Source organism: Acanthopagrus latus, chromosome 17 (assembly GCF_904848185.1).
Source record: "Acanthopagrus latus isolate v.2019 chromosome 17, fAcaLat1.1, whole genome shotgun sequence".
Classification (NCBI taxonomy): domain Eukaryota; kingdom Metazoa; phylum Chordata; class Actinopteri; order Spariformes; family Sparidae; genus Acanthopagrus; species Acanthopagrus latus.
In genome coordinates this window covers 29,104,725-29,124,052 of record NC_051055.1, presented here as the reverse complement: position 1 = coordinate 29,124,052, position 19,328 = coordinate 29,104,725, and the positions used below count along the sequence as shown (strand labels likewise).

General features: G+C 43.7%; 1 protein-coding gene across 2 annotated transcripts; it reads right to left on the bottom strand.

Annotated features, from left to right (window-relative positions):
• Window positions 1-307: 307 nt before the first annotated feature.
• Window positions 308-12,331, bottom strand: onecutl (one cut domain, family member, like). Of its 2 annotated transcripts, XM_037076008.1 has the most exons (3): window positions 12,236-12,331; window positions 10,432-11,821; window positions 308-3,572 (listed from the first exon to the last, which is right to left on the bottom strand). In XM_037076008.1, exons 2-3 carry the CDS (start codon window positions 11,462-11,464, stop codon window positions 3,262-3,264), a joined length of 1,344 nt encoding a protein of 447 aa, XP_036931903.1. In that variant the 5' UTR covers window positions 11,465-11,821; window positions 12,236-12,331; the 3' UTR covers window positions 308-3,261. The 2 variants fall into 2 exon arrangements, with proteins under 2 accessions (XP_036931903.1, XP_036931902.1); XM_037076007.1 differs by lacking the exon at window positions 12,236-12,331 and having other exon boundaries at window positions 10,432-12,053.
• Between the last annotated feature and the right edge of the window lie 6,997 nt (window positions 12,332-19,328).

The window sequence follows — 19,328 nt, the reverse complement described above, 5'->3', positions numbered from 1 at the left end:
CTTTGAAGTCCGAGAAAAAGTCGATGGCCTCTTTCATGACCGCCCGTCTTTCAAGTGCACGCTGTGAAGGGGGCCCCGGCAATCCGCCCCTTCCAACGTTAAAGACAGATAGAGAGAGAACAAGATACATATATATATATATATATATATATATATATATATATATATATATATATATATATATATATATATATATATATATATATACATATATATATATATATATATATACATATATATATATATATATATATATATATATATATATATATTTATACATATATATATGAGAGAGAGAGAGCGAGGGTGGAAAATGGCCAAGCAATCCTTGCCAGCCTTTGGCAGCATTTAAACAGGGGTCAGAGAATCGGATCTTGGCACATTTGCTCCTGATTTAGGCATTCACAATGCAAAACACCGGCAAATCAATTCACCCGTGTCTTGGCAAGTTGCTGGGGAACCCTAAGAATCCCTAGAGAACCTGGAACAAACTACAAGAACCCCCATATGCTCAAGAATGGACCCCAGTGCTCTTAAGAGGGACAGGGACACACCCAACAAGCTCCAGAAACCCTGCAACAAATCTGATCGATTCCTACAAGATGGAATATGGAACAAACTCGTAGATCCCTAATAAATTCAGGGACAAAGCCTACAACCCTAAGAGGCCTTGCAATTAAATCAGAGATCATTAGAAGATGAAAAGCAAACTGGAAGAACTCCAGAAGGCCGGGGACAAACCCTACGATCTTGGACCTCTCTGCAAATAAACCCAAGATCACCAGAAGATGGGGAATAAACCAGAGAGCTCCAGAAGGCCGAGGACAAACCCTAAGACCCTAAAAGGTCAGGAAGACCTTCAGAACTCTGGGTGCATGAACCCGAGATCCCCTGAAGATGAGGGAAACACCATTAAAAAAAAAAAAAAAAAAAAACCCAGAAGACCACGAACAAAACCTCAAGTCTTTGGAAACTATGGAACAAAGACCCCAGATCCTCGGAAGATGAGGAACACACCCGGAGGTCCAGGAACGAACCCTAAGAATCCTCTTGGAACTGAGACAACTGGCAGAAGGGCTTGGCGTATGGAGGACGGTGAGATCACACTGAGTTGGACATAGACAGGAGTGTCTGCACTGCACTGGGGAGGGGAGGGGGGGCAAGATAGGGAGATGAGGGGGGTCACAACCATGCATTTCCCCAGGCAGAACCACAGTACGCATGTTTGCATGTGACCCTGAAGGACTCGCACTCTATGGGGCCTTCAGACGGCGCTTTAAGTGGGTCCCCAGACACTTGACAGGCTCCGTCAGATGGCATTGGTCTGAACACAACTTTACAAGCAACCTGTGAACCTATGGGATGCCACATCATAATCGTCATTATTATCATTATTATTATTATTATTATTATTGTCATTATTCATAGTATTATTAATTATAAATATTATCACAACATTCAAACAAGCTTTGGCCTTGGCGTTAAGAGCTGACCGCAGAGACATTTGCAAGAGTAAAGAAATCCCCGTTATTCTACAAAAAAAAAAAAAAAAAAGGGAAAAAAAATGAAGGCCAGGCCTTGAAGATAGAAAGCGATACGTAACATCACTGGGTGGGTCGGGCTGGATCAGGTTGGGATCGGGTATTGGGTTTAGGGATTCAGGCCGTACATTCAGGGAGGCAATGTTAATCTTTGGTATTACGATGGGATCCTACAGCTAAAAGTGCCCATCAGAAAAAGTCTTCAGTTTCACACAGACATACAGAGCATTGTTAAATAAATACTTACAGTATATAGATAGCATAAATAAATAACCAAATAAATAGAGAGAAAAGAAAAAGGGAAAACAATAAATACACAAATGCAGTAATAAATACATTGATCAGATCAGCAATTGCATTTGAAACGTTCTTGGTTTGATTTAACTATTGGCTATAAGGAGGCATGTTAAAGCCTTTCCTTTGTGGACCAAAAAAATGACCTTGTACGTCAGCAGGGCGGAAACAAACTGCCCTGCACTTCCAACGTGTTTCTATAAATAGAGCGATGTGCTTGAAATCTGTACAAAAAGGGCTGAAAGAATCACATTCCTCCATTTTTCTAGACATCTGTAAAAAAAAGATTTCATAATGGAGCAGAGGTGTTTACAGTTGTTTGGAAATGAGTGGAAAAAAATACTACAATGTCACTATACATTGTGTCAGGTGTATCTCTTCCCCATGGAGCCTTTGTGTTCAAAGGTTGTTTTTCATTTTTTTCATTTTCATTTTTTTTTTTTTTTTTTTTGGCTTGATTCTGAGTCAAAAACATGGCTGTGGAGCTTTCGACTGGAAGCTCAGTGAGAGTCTTAAAGCTAGACAGTTGCACCAACGAGTCTGTTTCTGCGTTCCTGCTTGTGTTTATTGATTCTGTCCTGGCGTACGGCGAGATGCACTGCGGTTCCCCCTTGAAAACTCTGATTCATTCAAGGTGGGACCCTCTTCGCAAAAATACAGGAAAGGCTCCTGTTGATGGTAAATGATTGACGGCTGGGAGTCAAGGACGCTACAGAACCCTCGAGATAATTCCAGGCTCCGAACTTGGAACAACGCCATACAGTCCTGGGAACTATCACCATGGAAACACATGCTAAGAAAGGGGAATTAGGTTCTTCAGGAAAAAATGGATGTAAAAAAAAAAAAAAAATGCTGTTTCTTCCTCTTTCACCTTGATTCTTGAGGAGAAACAGGACCGTAAGAACAATGGGGGAGGATAAACGTCTTTGGATGATGGCGAACACTTTTTGATTAAGAAGTTACACAATGGAGCTCTCCAGATGTGAGCAAACGGCACCTCTTGATTCTTCACGTTTGGAGAGATGACTATAGATTTGAAGGTACACCAAAATATGCTTTCTCCTGATTTGTAATACCCTCATTATCTCTAATCTAGATAATCAAAATAATGCAATGAGATGGTGTCTATGTAAGGGTGTGACTCTTCTTTGAGTCAAATCATCTTTGCACCCTTGTCTATACAAGCAGGACCTCACATCCTGCGATCATATCACTCTGGGTATCGCCCCCTTCTATTTCAAGGGAGCGATCAACTTTGGTTTGGGAAAATGCTTCATCTTCATAAAATCATCTATAATAGCTGGCTCCGTCGCTCCTTCTGATAACGAGGAGGACATTTATTACGGCTGATCTCTGCCTAGACCAGTCTATGTGCCCCCTTGCTCCCTCAGTGCCCTCCCCACCGCACCTCCTCGGCGGTCCGTCATCATGCCGTGCTGCAGGACACTGCGGAGGAGGAAACACTGGAGCCCGAGGAACCCGTGGAGGAGGGACGGCCCTCGTCTGCCCACTTGTTGAGGTTGCGTCGGCGGGCGTTCATGAAGAAGTTGCTGACGGTGGAGAGCTCCAGGCCCAGCTGCTGGGAGATGGTGACCTGCAGCTCTTTGGTCGGGCGGTGGTTCTCCCTGAAGATGGCCAGGAGCGTGCGCCGCTGCAGGTCCGTGAACACCAGCCTGGTGCGCTTCGGGCCCTGGTTGCGCTCCAGCTTGCTCTGCTCCTGCTCCTTCCGCTTGCAGGCTGCAGGCACATGGATAAAAGATAAATTTAAAAAAAAGGAAAGGGGAAACAGGTTAGCTAACAGACTGGCTTGCTAACTAGGACAAATGGATTAAGCTGAAGGAAAGTGGATTTGCTGAAAGAAAACAGATTAGCTAAGCAACTTTGATTAGTTAAAAGAGATGAATCAGCAACTTGTTTCATTGTGCAGTAAAGGAATCAAGATGTTCAAGCTATCACATCTTATTGCCAGTGAGCGGCTGTAGGCTGCTGGGATAAAACAGATAACTACATCAAGGCCAAAGCTCTTTGTGGTTTTCATTATGCTCATTCCCTTTTGGATAACAGTGTATATTTTTACATGTATCTGGCCCGGAGACAAAGTGCAAAATCCGGTGTCGTCATCCACTGACAATGGCTGTCTTCCAGAAAAACTAATCACATTCAAACATTATATTCAGCCCAAATCTTTCATCTTCTTTTTCTTTTGCTGTGATGTAATTTCTGCTTTTTATTTGTCCTAAGAGGGGGTGGTTAAATCTATTAGCGTATTAGTGGATACTGGCTTGAATTTGTGCACGTCTGTTTTACATTTTTAATCTGCAATCTACATTCAGAGGCACGACAGACAGCGTCACTGAGGCCGAAGCAAGAGGCAAACTCCGGAAACACTAAACCGTTTACTTCCAGACTAGTAAAACACATTAACAACTCAAAACTATGAATTAAATGTTTTAAGTGCATCTAAAATAGATTGATCGCTAAAGTTACCACATTTTATTAAGACTCTGCTTCACTTCATATACAGTAAATGTATCTGTTACAACAGTCATTATTTCTTGCTAAATTAGCTCGGTGTCAAAAAAAAGAGCCGTGTTCAAGCTTTTTAAGCGGCAATAGAGGTGATGAAGTCCGCTGGTGGTTTTTTTTTTTTTTTTTTAATGTCAGTCACGCTTACACCAACCACGGAATATAAACTCAGGGTCTGGGTTAAACACCACTGTAACTGCGGCAGCCAGCCCAATTATATAATCAATATTTCTTCACAAAAAGTCTGAAATTTGAAAAAAAAAAATTACCGTGCAGAAAAAAAAGAAGCAAAAAAAAAAAAAAAAAAAAAAAAAAAAAGCCAGTTTTGTTCAGTGAGGAGGAAAAATAGCCTGACGTGTGTGGGCTGAGCTCAGATCCATTTTGAGAATCAGACGAGCATTTTGAATTCAGGCTGCATGTTTCTCTGCATATCCATCGCTGAACCTTTCACCCCTAACACACTGTAATTCTGTATTTACAGGAAACACAACACCAACCTCTGCCTTTGTGTACCGAGCCAACTTCCCATCCCCTTCCTCCCCCCTTTTCTCTCTCTCTCTCTCTCTCTCTCTCTTTCTCCGTGCACTTCATCTCTTCCCTTTCCCTTAGTGGACACTTCAACATCATTAGTTTCTCATAAAAGTCATTTACATGTGGCGGTAGTGAGTGAGTAATAATCACTTTAGGGGGAACTAATTTATTTTCTATTAAAGGCGGGTTACGTCAGGGGTGAGTGAAACAAGCAGAGTCGGCATTGCCCGGGGTGTTTAGAAGCCTTAAGTGGACTAAAACATATTTGGGAGAGTCGTGCAATTACCTAAATGCACACTTTTAAGAGGTTTCAATCAGCACTGTGCGGTTGAGCGACTGTTTTGCTGATGGTATCAAATGCGTTTCTAAGTGTAAGCACACAACACAACAGGGCGTGCACACAAATAAACACACACACACACACACACGCGAAGGGAGGACCAGTGTTGCCGATGCTAGACTTTTACTGAATGCTGGCCTGGAGGTCTGGAAGCTGCAAACCAGAAGTTCATTTTCTTTTTGCTAAAAATATTTTCAATATCAACACTATTTTTTTAATTTAATGCATCTTTAAATTAGGACTTGTAACATCCATGATATTTAACATGATGTTTCAGAAGCTTTCACACCTTCAGAAGAATACAAATTGGGAGTAAAACTTCAAGATTTTAAAATTGAAAAACATCCAGTAATCCTTCACTGGGAAAGAAAAACAGTCTCAAATTTCATCTGCTCATACAAAAAGTGAGGAAATGTGCCAAATGGTGTGATTTTTTTTCCTACTCAAATGAACTTTTCCTCAGGAAATGATCCAGAAATGAATGTTTCTATTTTGAAATAACACACAAAAAAAGCAGAAAACGGCTCAAGAACCGAGAAATATAAAACAGGCTGAAGTAATATCACCGCACTGGAAGATTTCTTCACTTGTTTTAAGAAAACAGGGTTTATGGAACTTCATTATCGACAAAAATGACTTGATTAGAGGGAGATATCATCTCGCAATAACCTTAAAGTCCCATACTTTAAAGCCTAACGCACAGAGAGACTCAATCAAAAACCACACATGCTACAAACATACATTATATAAACCACAGATGCTGCCGTTTGCTCTCAAAACAGCACTGACAAGATCAATTGATTGGCTTACATGTTCCCATTGAGAAACATCTCACACAGCGAGGGCTGCTGCTGATGTTTACTGTATGACCGGCTCTTCGCTCCTCAAACTCACAGCAGCAAATTTTCCCTCATTAGCGCGGCGCTTGAGAAATAAGTGTGACCTTACCGCCGTCTTTTCCACACGGGTGCCATCACAACAGCAGCATCAGAGCCATGTGTGTGTGTGTGTGTGTGTGTGTGTGTGCGGCGCCGTCAGACTTTGATTGCTCTGACATCCAGCTGAGTTTCTGAAACTTAAGTACTCAACTGGACATGAATAAATCTGACCGTGATTTCCCTCTGTACGTCCTCCTCTCGAATCATTATCAGAAGGAAATGTTTTGACTCGGGGATGCACTCTTGTCAACTTGAGATTACAGGTGCCTGTTAGCTTTTAGGCATCCAGAGCTCGTTTGCATTTCTGAGAGTTATCGAACCACGTCTCATTAAAATCTGAACAGGCCGAGATGTCAGCAGCATGTCAATATCACTACAAGTGAAATAAATTTTTTTTTTCTTCTTCTTCTTTTTTTTTTTCCCAAATGCTACATTTTTCACGGGCGTTACACCATCGCTGCCATCAATATTTCTGGGCTGGGGGTTGGGAGGTGGGCTGCAGCTATAGAGGGGTATATACAGCGGTGCACTCTCAGCTCATGTAGTAATGAAAGGAATGACATGATAGTGCTGGCTAGCTTGCTTGTAGTGTGGATTTATGGCTTGTTGGAGGAGTCAGGGTGTCCTGCCGCTCTCCTCCTCCTCCTCCTCCTCCTCCTCCTCCTCGCCTCCATCCCATCCTCGGCTCTCTCCCTTACTGACGATCATAACGCCGGCCATTAAGTAAATGCTTCCTTATGCTGTAATCATGTGTAAAAGGCTCACAATTACCATGCTATAAATCCCCAACGCTGGGGCTACTCCTGCAGACATAAATATTCCCCTATAGGCTTCTTATGATCGTGGGAACAGCCTCTAATCATGATGTATGCCCCTGTCTCGTGTTGCTGAAACGTGATCGAAAGCCCTTTCCCTACCCCCCGGCGTCTCAGCCTACACCCCCCCTCCCAGCCAGAACACACCCCCCACCCCCTCCCAGCACCCCCCCTCCCACCCCCCAGCCCACCCCCTGCTGATTTCTTGGGCCAGGGGCTGATAGAAATTATTGATTAAATCTGTGCAGCTCAGACTCCTCGACCCACAGAGGCTGGTTAACCCCTTCAGCGCCGGAGTGGGGGGAGCTGCATGAGCCAGATAAAAACAACACAAAACAAACAAACCAAAAAAAAAAAAGAAACAACAACCCTGTTTGTGAGGTGTTGCGCAGCTCGGGCCACGTCGACCTGTTTACGATTCCTGATATGCAAATGGAATCGGCTTTGACCTTTGAGCCTCGCTTGCAGAATGCGAACTGTACGCGCAGCGAGAGGTGGACGAGGCTTTGTGGCTTTCATTACTGTGGGGGTGGTGCAGGCACTGGAGCCGACACGTAAACCGCATTGACCTTTCTTATTCATTTAGACCTTTAGTCAAGGGCTTCGGCCATCATCTTTAAAGTTATAGTCTCTGATCCCCCCCCACCACTCCTCCACCTCTCCTCGACTTTAAGTGTCGGAGCATGGCTGTGTAGTCTTTATCCTGCCTTCTTCTCTGACTAAATCCTGATTGCCTCCTCCACAGCCTGAGGTTGGGCAAGAGATGCATCTCATATACAGCACAGTAATCCATAGAGTATACACACACACTCACACACACACACACACACACACACACACACACAAAAACACAAGATACTGCGGATAAATCCCAGGGATCACCTCCTCCGTGTTTAGCAAAATGTCTCTGCAGAAAGACAATTATTGGAAAAGACAAAATGGCAGCAACTTCATTCCATAATTACCGTGCATCTGGCTGAGAGCTCTGCAGCCCTCCGCATAAGAAGAGACACAGTTATGGAAATAATACGGGGCTGCTGGCTGACACTGAAGGGGCCTTCTATGTATTTAAGCGAGTGCTGCATTAAGGAGGATCATCTTAAAACTTGAGGCGTGAAGCAGAGAGCACTTGAGCTATCTTCAGACTGGGGAGCACAGGGCACCGCGCATTCTAATTCCAGTCTCGATTTGCCGATGCGGCCGAGGTGTGTGTGGGCAAGGCGTGCTGCTCTTTCCCATGGAAATCAATAGAGGCTTGTAATTAAACAAAAGGGGGTTGGCCAGGGGGGGGAAAAAAAAAAAAAAAAAACAACAACCCCCCTTCGGAAAGTAGGTTATGTAGAAAAGTGCCGAGCTGTCCAAACTGTGGCTTTGCCAAGAACTAAATATGCAATTTCAGAGTGTGTGGGAGCAGCGAGAGAGGAGCATTTTCAAACATTAGCACACTTCTCTGTGTAAGGACTTAAATTTTTTATGAGGCTGATTGATCCGCTGCTTCTGACTTGGAAGGGCTGGCTCGTTAAAATAATGTTTGTGTTTGTAAAAGATGAAGAAACAAGGATGCTGGAAATATATATATATATATATATATATATATATAGTTATAAAAAAAAAGAAAGAAAGAATGATTGATGATTAGAATTCCGCTCACACGAACAAAGGGCTGTTTTATCATGAGGCAGATTAGGATTTTGTGTGACAGGAGGAGGCCGATTTTGCATACAAAGCAAACTCGCACGTCGCGGGATTGGATTCATCAAGGCCGCATTTTTCTGTCAAATTACAGAACAGAACCGGGAGATAAGTCATCTTTAGATAAGAGGTTTTTCGGGTGGTGTGATTGCTGTAACGTTTTGCTGAATGGAGGATGTACACATGTGCTCTCAGAGCTGAACAATCAAAGATCAATAATTGTGAAGGGATTGCAAGAGTGCACAATCATTACCTATGAACCCTATTGTGTTGTTGGGCTTAATCAGTCGAGGTGCTGACAGAGAGTGAGAAGCGGTGATCAACTGGGCAGGCTCACACACACGTACTGCTCACAGACCCCCGCAGTGAGCAGACCACTTGCAGACACACACCAAACACACACACACACACACACACTCGTCTATGCTCGTCTCATATTACTGTGTTCACTTGGATCTCTTTCTGTGCTCCGTGTATCAGATGGGCCCTCGGTCCCTGTGGAGGGACAACACTGTAACACGGCACTGTACAGCGTGCTGTCGTGTCTTCAGTCCACATCCCCAAAGAATATTAAATGTCAAGCAGCAGATTACAATGTGCCTTTCAAAAAAAAAAAAAGAAAAGAAAGAGAAAGAAAAAAATCTTTACCCCGTTAAATCCGTATAAATTCTCCTGCGCCTACAATAAATGATTTTTCTGCCTATATGTTCATTTCTTTATTTTTTCATCCCACAAATAATCGTAGAAGTGGAGGTTTATAAAATAGTGAAAAATCAAAAAAAAATCACAAGTTCTCTGAGCTTAAATTGACATCTTCAAATTGCTTATCCAACACCCCAAATTTACTGAATTTACAATTATATAAAAACACAAAAAGGAAGCAAATGTTTGGCTGTTTTTTGCTTCATGAGTGAATTGTATTGACGGACAATAAAACAGATGTCAACTTATTTTCTGTCCCTCGACTAATCGATTCAGCACTAAGGATCACATGCGCCTTGTTTATCCAGATATGAGGAATCTCACCAACCTGCGAGGTGCTGTGCCTCCGAGCAGGACAACATTTGTATTTAGCCTCGCAGTAATTGCCTCGGTGACGACGTTGATAAAAGACGTCTGGCAAAGGCTCAAGTCTAATTTGCATCAGCTACCTTGCCAACTCAACTTCAGCCGCGCGCTGAGCAGATATAAATCACTGCTCGAATTAATCAATCGCTCCAGAATGGCATATCTGCACAAATTATTTTGTGGGCTCAAAAGCGATTAAATTGCCAACCGATGCTCACACTGATCTTCATGGTTCATTTGAGAGGAGGGCAAATGTCTGTGGCTTTTTTATTGTAGCTACTGTACAAATCAATAGGAGCTGTTTGGGAGCAAAGTAAACAAAGGAACGGCACATATGGCCCTTTCTGACTCAAACTGTCCTCAATATGCTGCTAAGTTCTGATTATCCCGGCTGTTGAGACAATAGACAAGCCAGTAACACGTTCACAGCGGTGTGAAGAAGGGAAACATCAGTATGATGCTTTTCCTTTTCCTCGTGTCTCAGCCTGAGCTGCATACTGATTGCTGGAGAGGAGAATTTTTTTGGAAGACATGGAGAAGGAAGGTGTTTGGGGAAAACAAGGGGAGAGAGTGGGTCTGTTTGTTGTTGTGGTTTCTGTATGAGTGCGAGTGTGTACGTACGTGTGTTTGTGTGCGTGTGTGTGTGTGTGTGTGTGAGGCAGATAGAGAGTAAAGCCAGATCTTACCCTCCAGTCGGAGCGAGGCCATTCTTTGAAACTCGGGCTCCTGGAGCCAGCGGGACATCCTCTTAAAGGTCTCCCGGCCAGACTTGAGCTTGCCCCAGGGCTTGGGGTTCCTCAGGAGGTCAGACAGGGTGCCCTGTGACCTACACAGAACCCTCTCGGCGAAGATGGCCTGGGGGATGCTGTACCTCTTCAGCTCGGTGATGATCCTCTGGGCCACATCCCTGGTGTTGATCTCCTCCCCGCCGCCTCCGCCGCCCGGCAGTTTGCCATCGCCGGGCGAGGATGAGGCGGACGACGAGTGCAGGTGCTCGGCCATCTTGGAGGCCTGCTGGCTTGGGTGATGGTGGGGCTGGTAGTGCTGGCTGTAGATGTGAGGGTGGTGGCTGGGGGCGTGCTGGTGAGCCTCCATTTTGTTGAGCTGATGCCCCACTGACACATCGCCTCCTCCTAGGCCCGGTGGTGACATCTCACGTCCAAAATCCGTTGTCCTGCAGAAGATGCTCCCCCCGTGGACGTCGTACCCACCGTGGAGCATCTGGCCACCATTGCCATTGGGGCTGTTGCCCAAGCTGCCATAGCCGTGCATGGAGGAGCCCAGACCTGAACCTGTGGTGGGGGGTGACAGGGTTTGGGTCATGGCCAGGTCCTTGCCGTATGGGTTGTAGAAGTTGGTGCTGAGGTGTGCTCGGTCCTCACGCATGAGGGTAAAGCTGCCGATGACATTGCTGACTGGGAGGCAGGGGTGGTGGTGGTGGTGGTGGTGGAACTTGTCATCGAAGGGCTGCAGGGGTGTCAGGGTGGTGTAGGTGCTGCCGGAGCTGGACGGGGAGTCGCCGCTGTAGCCCAGTGCCGACATGGAGTGGTCGAAGCCCGGGGGACGCGTCTCGGGCTCCAGAGACATGGAGGGACCCCCGAGGGAAGGCCTGGGGAAAGCAGCTGAAAGGTCCCGCGAGTGCAGCATGGCCCGGCCGTCCTGGCTGTGGACCAGATCCGAGTGGCTGTGGAGGGACATCTCCTCTAGACTCCCATCCATCTTCAATTTCAACAAATAAATGTGTGTTTGCGGCCCCTGCACGTTGTTGCTCTCCTCTTGTTATTGTAGCTCAGCAGCTAACAGTCTGAAAGGTCTCTTGTTACACCAGACTATGGATTTATTGATCTGTGAATTAATTGATTTCCGGGCTTATGGGGTGTCTAATTAATTATCTGATAACGTTAAGTACTGTCTTCAAACTCCCTCAAACTCCCAGAAAACGAGTTTGCAACAGCATCGGGAGCTTTGGCTGTGATTTATTTTTATTTTTTTATTCGCACTTGTGCATCAGCACTCTGCTCTCTTGTGTCTTTGGTTGCTCAGCTGTGATCCTCGGCAGAAGCCTCGCTTTTGTGCCTGCGTGAGACAAGACAGGCGCTGTTACTCCGCTGCATTTAAACTTTCATCGGCACAGAGAAGCAAAACGTTCCTCCAACACTAAATCACTCGAACGGGAACAGTAAAAGAAGCATTTTTGTGTTTTGTTTGGGACTTCGCACATCCCGAGAAACAGACTAAAAATAAATAAATAAATAAAAAAACACCGATATCCGTTTTTTAATCAAGATTGTATCTTCTTATGCAAAGTTACAACTAAACGCATCAGCGCGCATGCGAGGGCAGCTGGACATCACCGGTGCATTTTCATTTTAGTGCATATTTACATCACATGCAATGAATCTGAGCGATGCGCGAACAAAACTACCAAACACGATGGCGACACAGAGACAGTAAAAACATCGACGTCTGTGCGTTTTGTTGAAATCCTACCTTCTTATTATCCACTTCTCAGAGCGCGTCCGCGGCTGTTGTCCGTCCTGTGCATGTCTCCGATTGTGTCGCCGAGCAGCCCTGCAGATTCACACAATTGGTCCGCTGCGCCCCGGGGTGCTACATTCACCAAACAAACCAGAGTGCCGAAAAAAAAAATGTATAACCATCTGCGGTGAAAAGACGGATCTCTCTCGGTTCTCTCCGATCTCCGTTTCTCGGTCTTTGTTTTCCACTCTCCCCCCAAAAAACAGAAATCTCCGGGTCTAGCCTCGTTTTTTCGCTCTACACTAGCAGCTCTCCTCTTTTTCTTTCATTATCTCGTGAGATTTTCCTCCTCCCTCTGCCTGCCACTTCATCGATCTCACCACCAACTCTTTCTCCTTCTCCTCCTCCTCCTCCTCCTCCCCCTTGCTCACATTGACTCTCTGCTTTCAGTGCGTCACGGCCTTAAAAATCTGACAGATGTGCGATGAAATTCCTACTCCAATTAACCCTTTCTCTCCGGGGGGAGGGATGGAGGGAGGGAGTGGGGAGTAGGGGGGTGACTGGGCGGGGGAGGTGCGGAGGTGGAGATGCTCCCTTTTCTCATAACCCCACAGGTTAAGTCTTCTTCAGCTGATTGCATGCAACAAAAAAAAACACCAAAAAAACCAAAAAAAACACACAACAACTTATGAATAACGTGCGCGCATCCCGGTCTTTGTGCTGCGCGCGGCTGTTTATTGGATCTGATCAATGGATTGTCACGAGCTGCAGCTGATGTCGGCCCGGTTCTGCTTTATGTAACAAGTGATGCTGTTGTCACTGTGAACGGGAGATGGAGGGAGTTATAACTGGATGACACACACCAAATTCAGCTTTTATTTTGTTTCCATCATGATGATTTGTTTTATTATTAGAATTTGACTTTAATTTCTCATCTCTGGTCTCACCGCGGGACTGGAGCAGGAGGCCCTGAGATGATTTAAAGAACGAATTAAGGGTGAATATGCAATTATGTAGATCGCCTCAGTAACTTATTGACTTCAGAGAGGGGGAGAGAAAAAAATCTATCCATCCACACTGTGCTGTGCGCCGTCCTCTCACCAGGACACATCCTTCCAGCCCACAATCATTCTGCATTCATTTTTATTTATCCGTCCATTTATTTAAGTATTGGCTGCTCCTGTTGAACCTTTTTTTTTTTTAAGGAATGAAACGCTGTGAAGTGACGCTCGTGTTTAAGCCCAGCTCTTAATCAGCACTCAGCTCGTTCACTCGCACAGACACAAACACTTCAGCCCGGAAAGTCCCTCAGCCAGATCAATGCGACCCCATTTTTATTTTTTTTTCCAGAAGACCCTCGACCTGCTGCTGCAGGGCCGAGCACACACACACACACACACACACACACACACACACACACACACACACACACACACACACACACACACACACACACACACACTTCAGGCCCAGTCTGCTGGAGGCGCGTGCGTGTGCAAGTGCAGCAGTGTCCAATTGAAGCCATTTTTTTTTTTGGTACATTTAACGCGCAATAAATATGACTGAATTAGTGTCTGATTTTGGAGTGTGTGCGTGACTTTATGGTGATTCTGTGCGTGGCAGCGCGCACACGTGTCCCGTGCTTTGTGTGCGCCTCTGCTTTACATGATCTCGGTGTAAACTTACGTGCACCGCCGCCTTCAAAGACGCGTAAATATACATCTAGTCTGCGTGGTCGGGCCCGTGCGTGCACGTTCGCGCGCCCCAGCGAGGAAACGCGCAGACAGACAGAAGCAGGGAGGCAGAGCGCGCATACTAATCATATCTGTCTGTCAGTTTAATTTTCAGAGATGAGCAGTTCTGGCGTTTGGAAACAGCGGAGCGGTGCGCGGTGTGGGACCGCCGGCTTCCCGGAGCAGATGCTGCCCTATCGATCCGCCCCGCGCGCAGCCTGCACGGAGGGATGCGTGTATGGTTGGCGAGTAGCTGGAGGTAAAAAATGGTCAACGGCTACAGAGCGAAAATAAAAGGTCCTTTTGGAAGTAGGGGTGAAAGTTCACCTTCTGTGGCTGAAAAATCCGAGAAGCAAGGCTGACACCCGAGCTGAGAGCCCCCCCGCAACTTTTCTGCACTGCGGGCCTGCAGGGAAGCTGACACCCGGCGGGGTGTGCGGGTCTGGGTTTGTCAACATACAGCCACTTATAATATAACACTGGAAAAAGACATCCACCTCGTGCGTAATGAGGAGAAATATATTCACATTCTTCCCAGTTAGAAGATGAATTTAACCGCACACGGAGCTCAGGATCGTGTGCAGCGAGGCCACGCAGCCGCTCAGCAGCATCAGCAACATCACAGCCAAAACATTTACATTTACAGACATTCACTGCTGATGCTCTCAGAGGGACTGTACAGTGAGAGACAGCCGGACGCTTCAAACCTCACATTACCAAACACGGGGCCAATAAATGAACCGAGGAATACTTCGCATTCGGGCCATTTAGCCGGAGCTCTCATCCAAAGTGACTTTCGGTATATGGTGAGCGCAGAATAAGCTTTTAATCTAAAGCCAATATTGAGCGTGTTTAGATTTCGAACCATTTAGCTGATGCTCTCTTCCTGAGGGACGTGTCCGGCCGCGTCAAATCCCCCACAATATTACAAGCGGGCCAGTAGCGAGGAGGTCAGAGGTCAGAGGACATCGGTGTGACCTTAAAATGACCATTCGTGTGCAGGGAAATGAATAAAAATCAGGAGAAGGAGAGGCAGAATTTATATTTATTTTATTATTTGATGTTGTTGCAGAGAAAGATGAGGATCAGAAGGACGGTGGCTCCTCAAGATTCATAAATTCATATTCTATTCGTGGAGAATAAAAAAAAAATAAGCAGGAGCGTGGTGTTTTTGGGCGCGCGGTGCATGCTGGGCCCCCCAAAAGGCCTGCAAACATGCCCGAGCTGCAGCAGCAGCAGGACGGAGGAGAGAGATGCAACATTATTCATCCACTGTACTTTCACAGCACTTTACGCCCCTCAAATCTGCTGTTTAATCACCGAGCAAACGTGATCACTTATTGGGAAATGATAATGGATGAGGCGCGCGCGCGGGGTTGCATGAGGTATTGACTTCCTGTTTGCAGCAGCTCCCCCCAAAATAAATAAATAAGTAAAATAGAAAATAAACAGAATCTAAATGACGGCTTTTCTGCGGCGTCCATCAGGGAAGAAGAATCTAATCTGAGGGATTAAATAAAGATCTTCCTTCTGTTTCTGATGACTTCACTGAGCTGGAGGGGAAATAAAAGAGATGTAGCTTCCAGATATCAATATAATTGTATTTTTATTTTCAAAATATAACAATAATAATAATTATTATTATTTTATATGTCGAGCAGGAAGATAATGATGATGTTGTTGATGCTGCAGGATTTTTTTTTTTATTCTGCATCTAAATGGGTCGTTTTGTTTTCATCTAATCTGGAAAATATCCTCTGCATTATTTAATTACACACACACACACACACACACACACACACACACACACACACACACACACACACACACACACTGTACTGAGTGGTTAACATGTCATCTGAAACCCAAATCATGCAGGTTCACTCTGCCTTTTTCCAGCCTCTGCAGTGTGTGTGTGTGTGTGTGAACAGTACATTTATAAATACACACACACACACACACAGATGTAGATACCTTACAAATACACACAAAACACAGAACACACGTTAATTTCCCACGTTATTTATTGTCTACGTCACACATCACAACACACAGGTAATACAGCAGGTGACTGGAAGAATCTTAAACTCTTATTTTGAAAAGCAAAGTTGGCGCAGTTAAATAATAATAATAATAATAATAATAATAATAATAATAATAATAATAATAATAATAATAATAATAATAATAAAAACATCATTAGAAGTTTTAAACTTTATTTTACATTTCGTGACAAAAATCAACTGAACACACAAACACACACAGTCAAAACTTCAAGAGGAATAATAAATCAAATAAAATACAATAAAACAAAACAAAATAAAATAAAATAAAATACGATTAGTGTTGAAATAAACCTCCAGGTGGGAAACAGCAAGTCAAAGATGAGCTGAATAAATAGTTTCAACTCATTATAATCACCGATATTCCTCGACGGTATAATTTATAACTTCTGATATGTTCTATATATAATTTGACGACCTTCACCTCCGTCACTGTGAACTCCTGCTGCAGCTCACAGCCTCCACGTGTCGCTGCGGAAAAGCTACGTAATCAGCAGGTTTCATACAAACCTGACAAATGTACAAATGATCCCATTTTCCATTCAACTAAAAAGAATCGTGGTCGGATTTCAGGTGTGTGAGTTCAGCTTGTGACGCAGGACAGTAACGAGCACAGTGTCAGCGACCAATCAGCGTTCAGAACACGCGCACGTCCTCCAGGTACAGGTGTTACACACACACACACACACACACACACACACACACACACACACACACACTGTCCGCCAGTTAAACTGGCAGTTTTAGTTGCTACCGATGACAGAATAATAATTTATTGGGGGAAAAAAGAGAAATCAGAATGAACTTTATTCACCAGCTGAAGTAAAATTCTGTCTCTCGCAGCGTCTTTGAGGTTTATTAGTAATTTTAATTTAATAATATATAATAATATTGACTTTATAGTCTGTAGCAGCGTTTTGTTGTTTCAGTGTGTAATCATTATTTTCTCTTTAACTATTTTTTTACAGCAGAAAATGAAAAATCAGTGATATAAAGATAGAAGAAGAGTTTACTGGAGGAGCTGCAGGTGTGAAGTCAAACTAAAACAGATGTTTAAACTCTTACATTGTTATAAACATCTGTCAAATATCTGTAATTAATATTATTATTATTTCTTATTTCTATTTTTGGCTTTCTGTGGGACATAATGTTGAAAGTGGATCATTATTTGAGTCTTTATTTTAACGCTATGAACTATGAAATATAAGATCATTTCTAAACAGAAACAGTAACCAGCAGTGCTACAATGTGTTTGTCAATATTCATTATTTGAACATTTATCAACTTGTTTGTATGTTTTATTACAGAGGAGACTAAAGTGGACAAATAAATAAAATTCTATGAGAAATATAAATTAGACAAACATATTTTGATTAAAAAAAATAAAATGTTTTAATGCTTTTATTTATTTTTTATTACGAATCGAAATCAGCCACGTGAACTAATTCAAAATGTTCCCAGACTGTGCTGCTGTGACACTCTGCTGTTTCTCCTCTTGTTGTCAACTCCATCTTTCTTTATTTTCGTTTTTTATTTTTTATTTCTCTCCCACCTCTAACCAGTCGATAAAATCAATTATTACCACGAGACCTGGCGTTACACAGATCACAATGTGAATAATCGATACCTGAATTAATTTGACCGGATTACATCTGAGAATAAAAAGAGAAGAAAAGAAAACGAAGCAAATTAATTATAACGATAATAATAATAATGACGATGATGATGATGACAATAATGTGAGACATTAGCATCGATGCTTAAAAAATAAATAAATAAATAAATAAATGAAAGCAGGATATTGACTCAGAACCTGCAGGACTCTGACTGTGTGCGACATAAATATTGATGACTGGGAGGTTAAAGAGGCTTTAATCAGTCTGATCGGATCTGTTATGCAACATAAAAATAATAATGATGAACAGGAGGCGGATGGATCTGCTGATTTTTGGGTTTTTTGTTTTGTTTTTTAAGTAAACACACGTGTAACCTGCAGCCACACGTCTCCGCACGAGGCCTGCTGTGTATCTGCATGAGCAGCGTGTGGCCTGCTGCACACACACACACACACACACACACACACACACACACACACACACACACACACCTGCACAGCTCATTAAGTCTATTCTATATTTAAGCAAAAGCAGAAATAAATAAAGAAATCATTTCACGCTGTAACATCTGAATGGCTCCTTATTTGCCTGACAATCGATTTTTCCCCCCCTCTTATAGTTACAGGATGAGCTCCAATTCAAAACTCCCTTTAAAAAAAGTACAATTATAAGATCAGTATGTGTGTGCTGCAGGACAGACTCTGCAGCAGTGAATGAATGATCATCATCACATTATTATTTTTTTATCTGCAGATTTTTTTTTTTTTCCTAGTTGCAGTAATGATCGTGGCGCGCCCTGATGTGGAACTTGACTTTCGCAGCGTGAATAATGTTTATTATCGATCATATCTGGATTAATGCAAATTCCAACTCGTTTAATTCACTGGATTCGCCTCCCTGTGCAGATGAGCCAATAATGCGCGACGGCGGCGAGAACTGGAGGGGGAGAGAGAGAGAGAGAGAGAGAGAGAGAGGGAGGAAAAAACTCCTGAAAAACTAGTTTCACCTGCAAGAGTCCAGCCTTTACACGAGGAGGGGATATTTCTGAATATTTAATTGATGAGTGTTTGTTTGCTACATTAGTTTAATGATCTCCTGAATACATTAAATTGTCCAAAATATCGCTGCAGGCTCATTTTTTGTTGTTTTAACACAAATAAAAGCTTTAATTCTTACTAAGTTCTTCATTTAGAAATATGTGCATGTGTGTGTGCGTTTGCATGTGTGTGTGTGTGAGAGAGAGCGCGCGCCCCACACGAGCACGCGCCCAGCCAGTATCGATCCGTGCATTTTTAATCAGCCTCCTATTTGCCCTACAACTATTTTTCATATAAAATGTAAAACACCTCGCTGTGTAATTGGGCCCCGCATTCCTGATGCAAATGAAATTATCTGGTGTCCCGAGCCGCGCGGGGGAAAAAGGAAAAAGTGTTTTAATTCATGCAAAATGGAGCTCAAGGGGGCGCAGAGGTCGATAACTTCCAACTTGTCTTGAGTTTATTTCCTTTTCTCTCTCTCTCTCTCTCTCTCTCTCTCTCTCTCTCTCTCTCTCTCTCTCAGCTCGGAGTCAGAGCTCATTACAAGTTTTTTTTTTATTTAAAGTTGAACAATTAGTGCTCTCCATCATTATTCATACCAGCCCACAGCAGGAGGAAGGAGTCCAGCCATCCACCTGTGTTTTGCCACAGGTGGA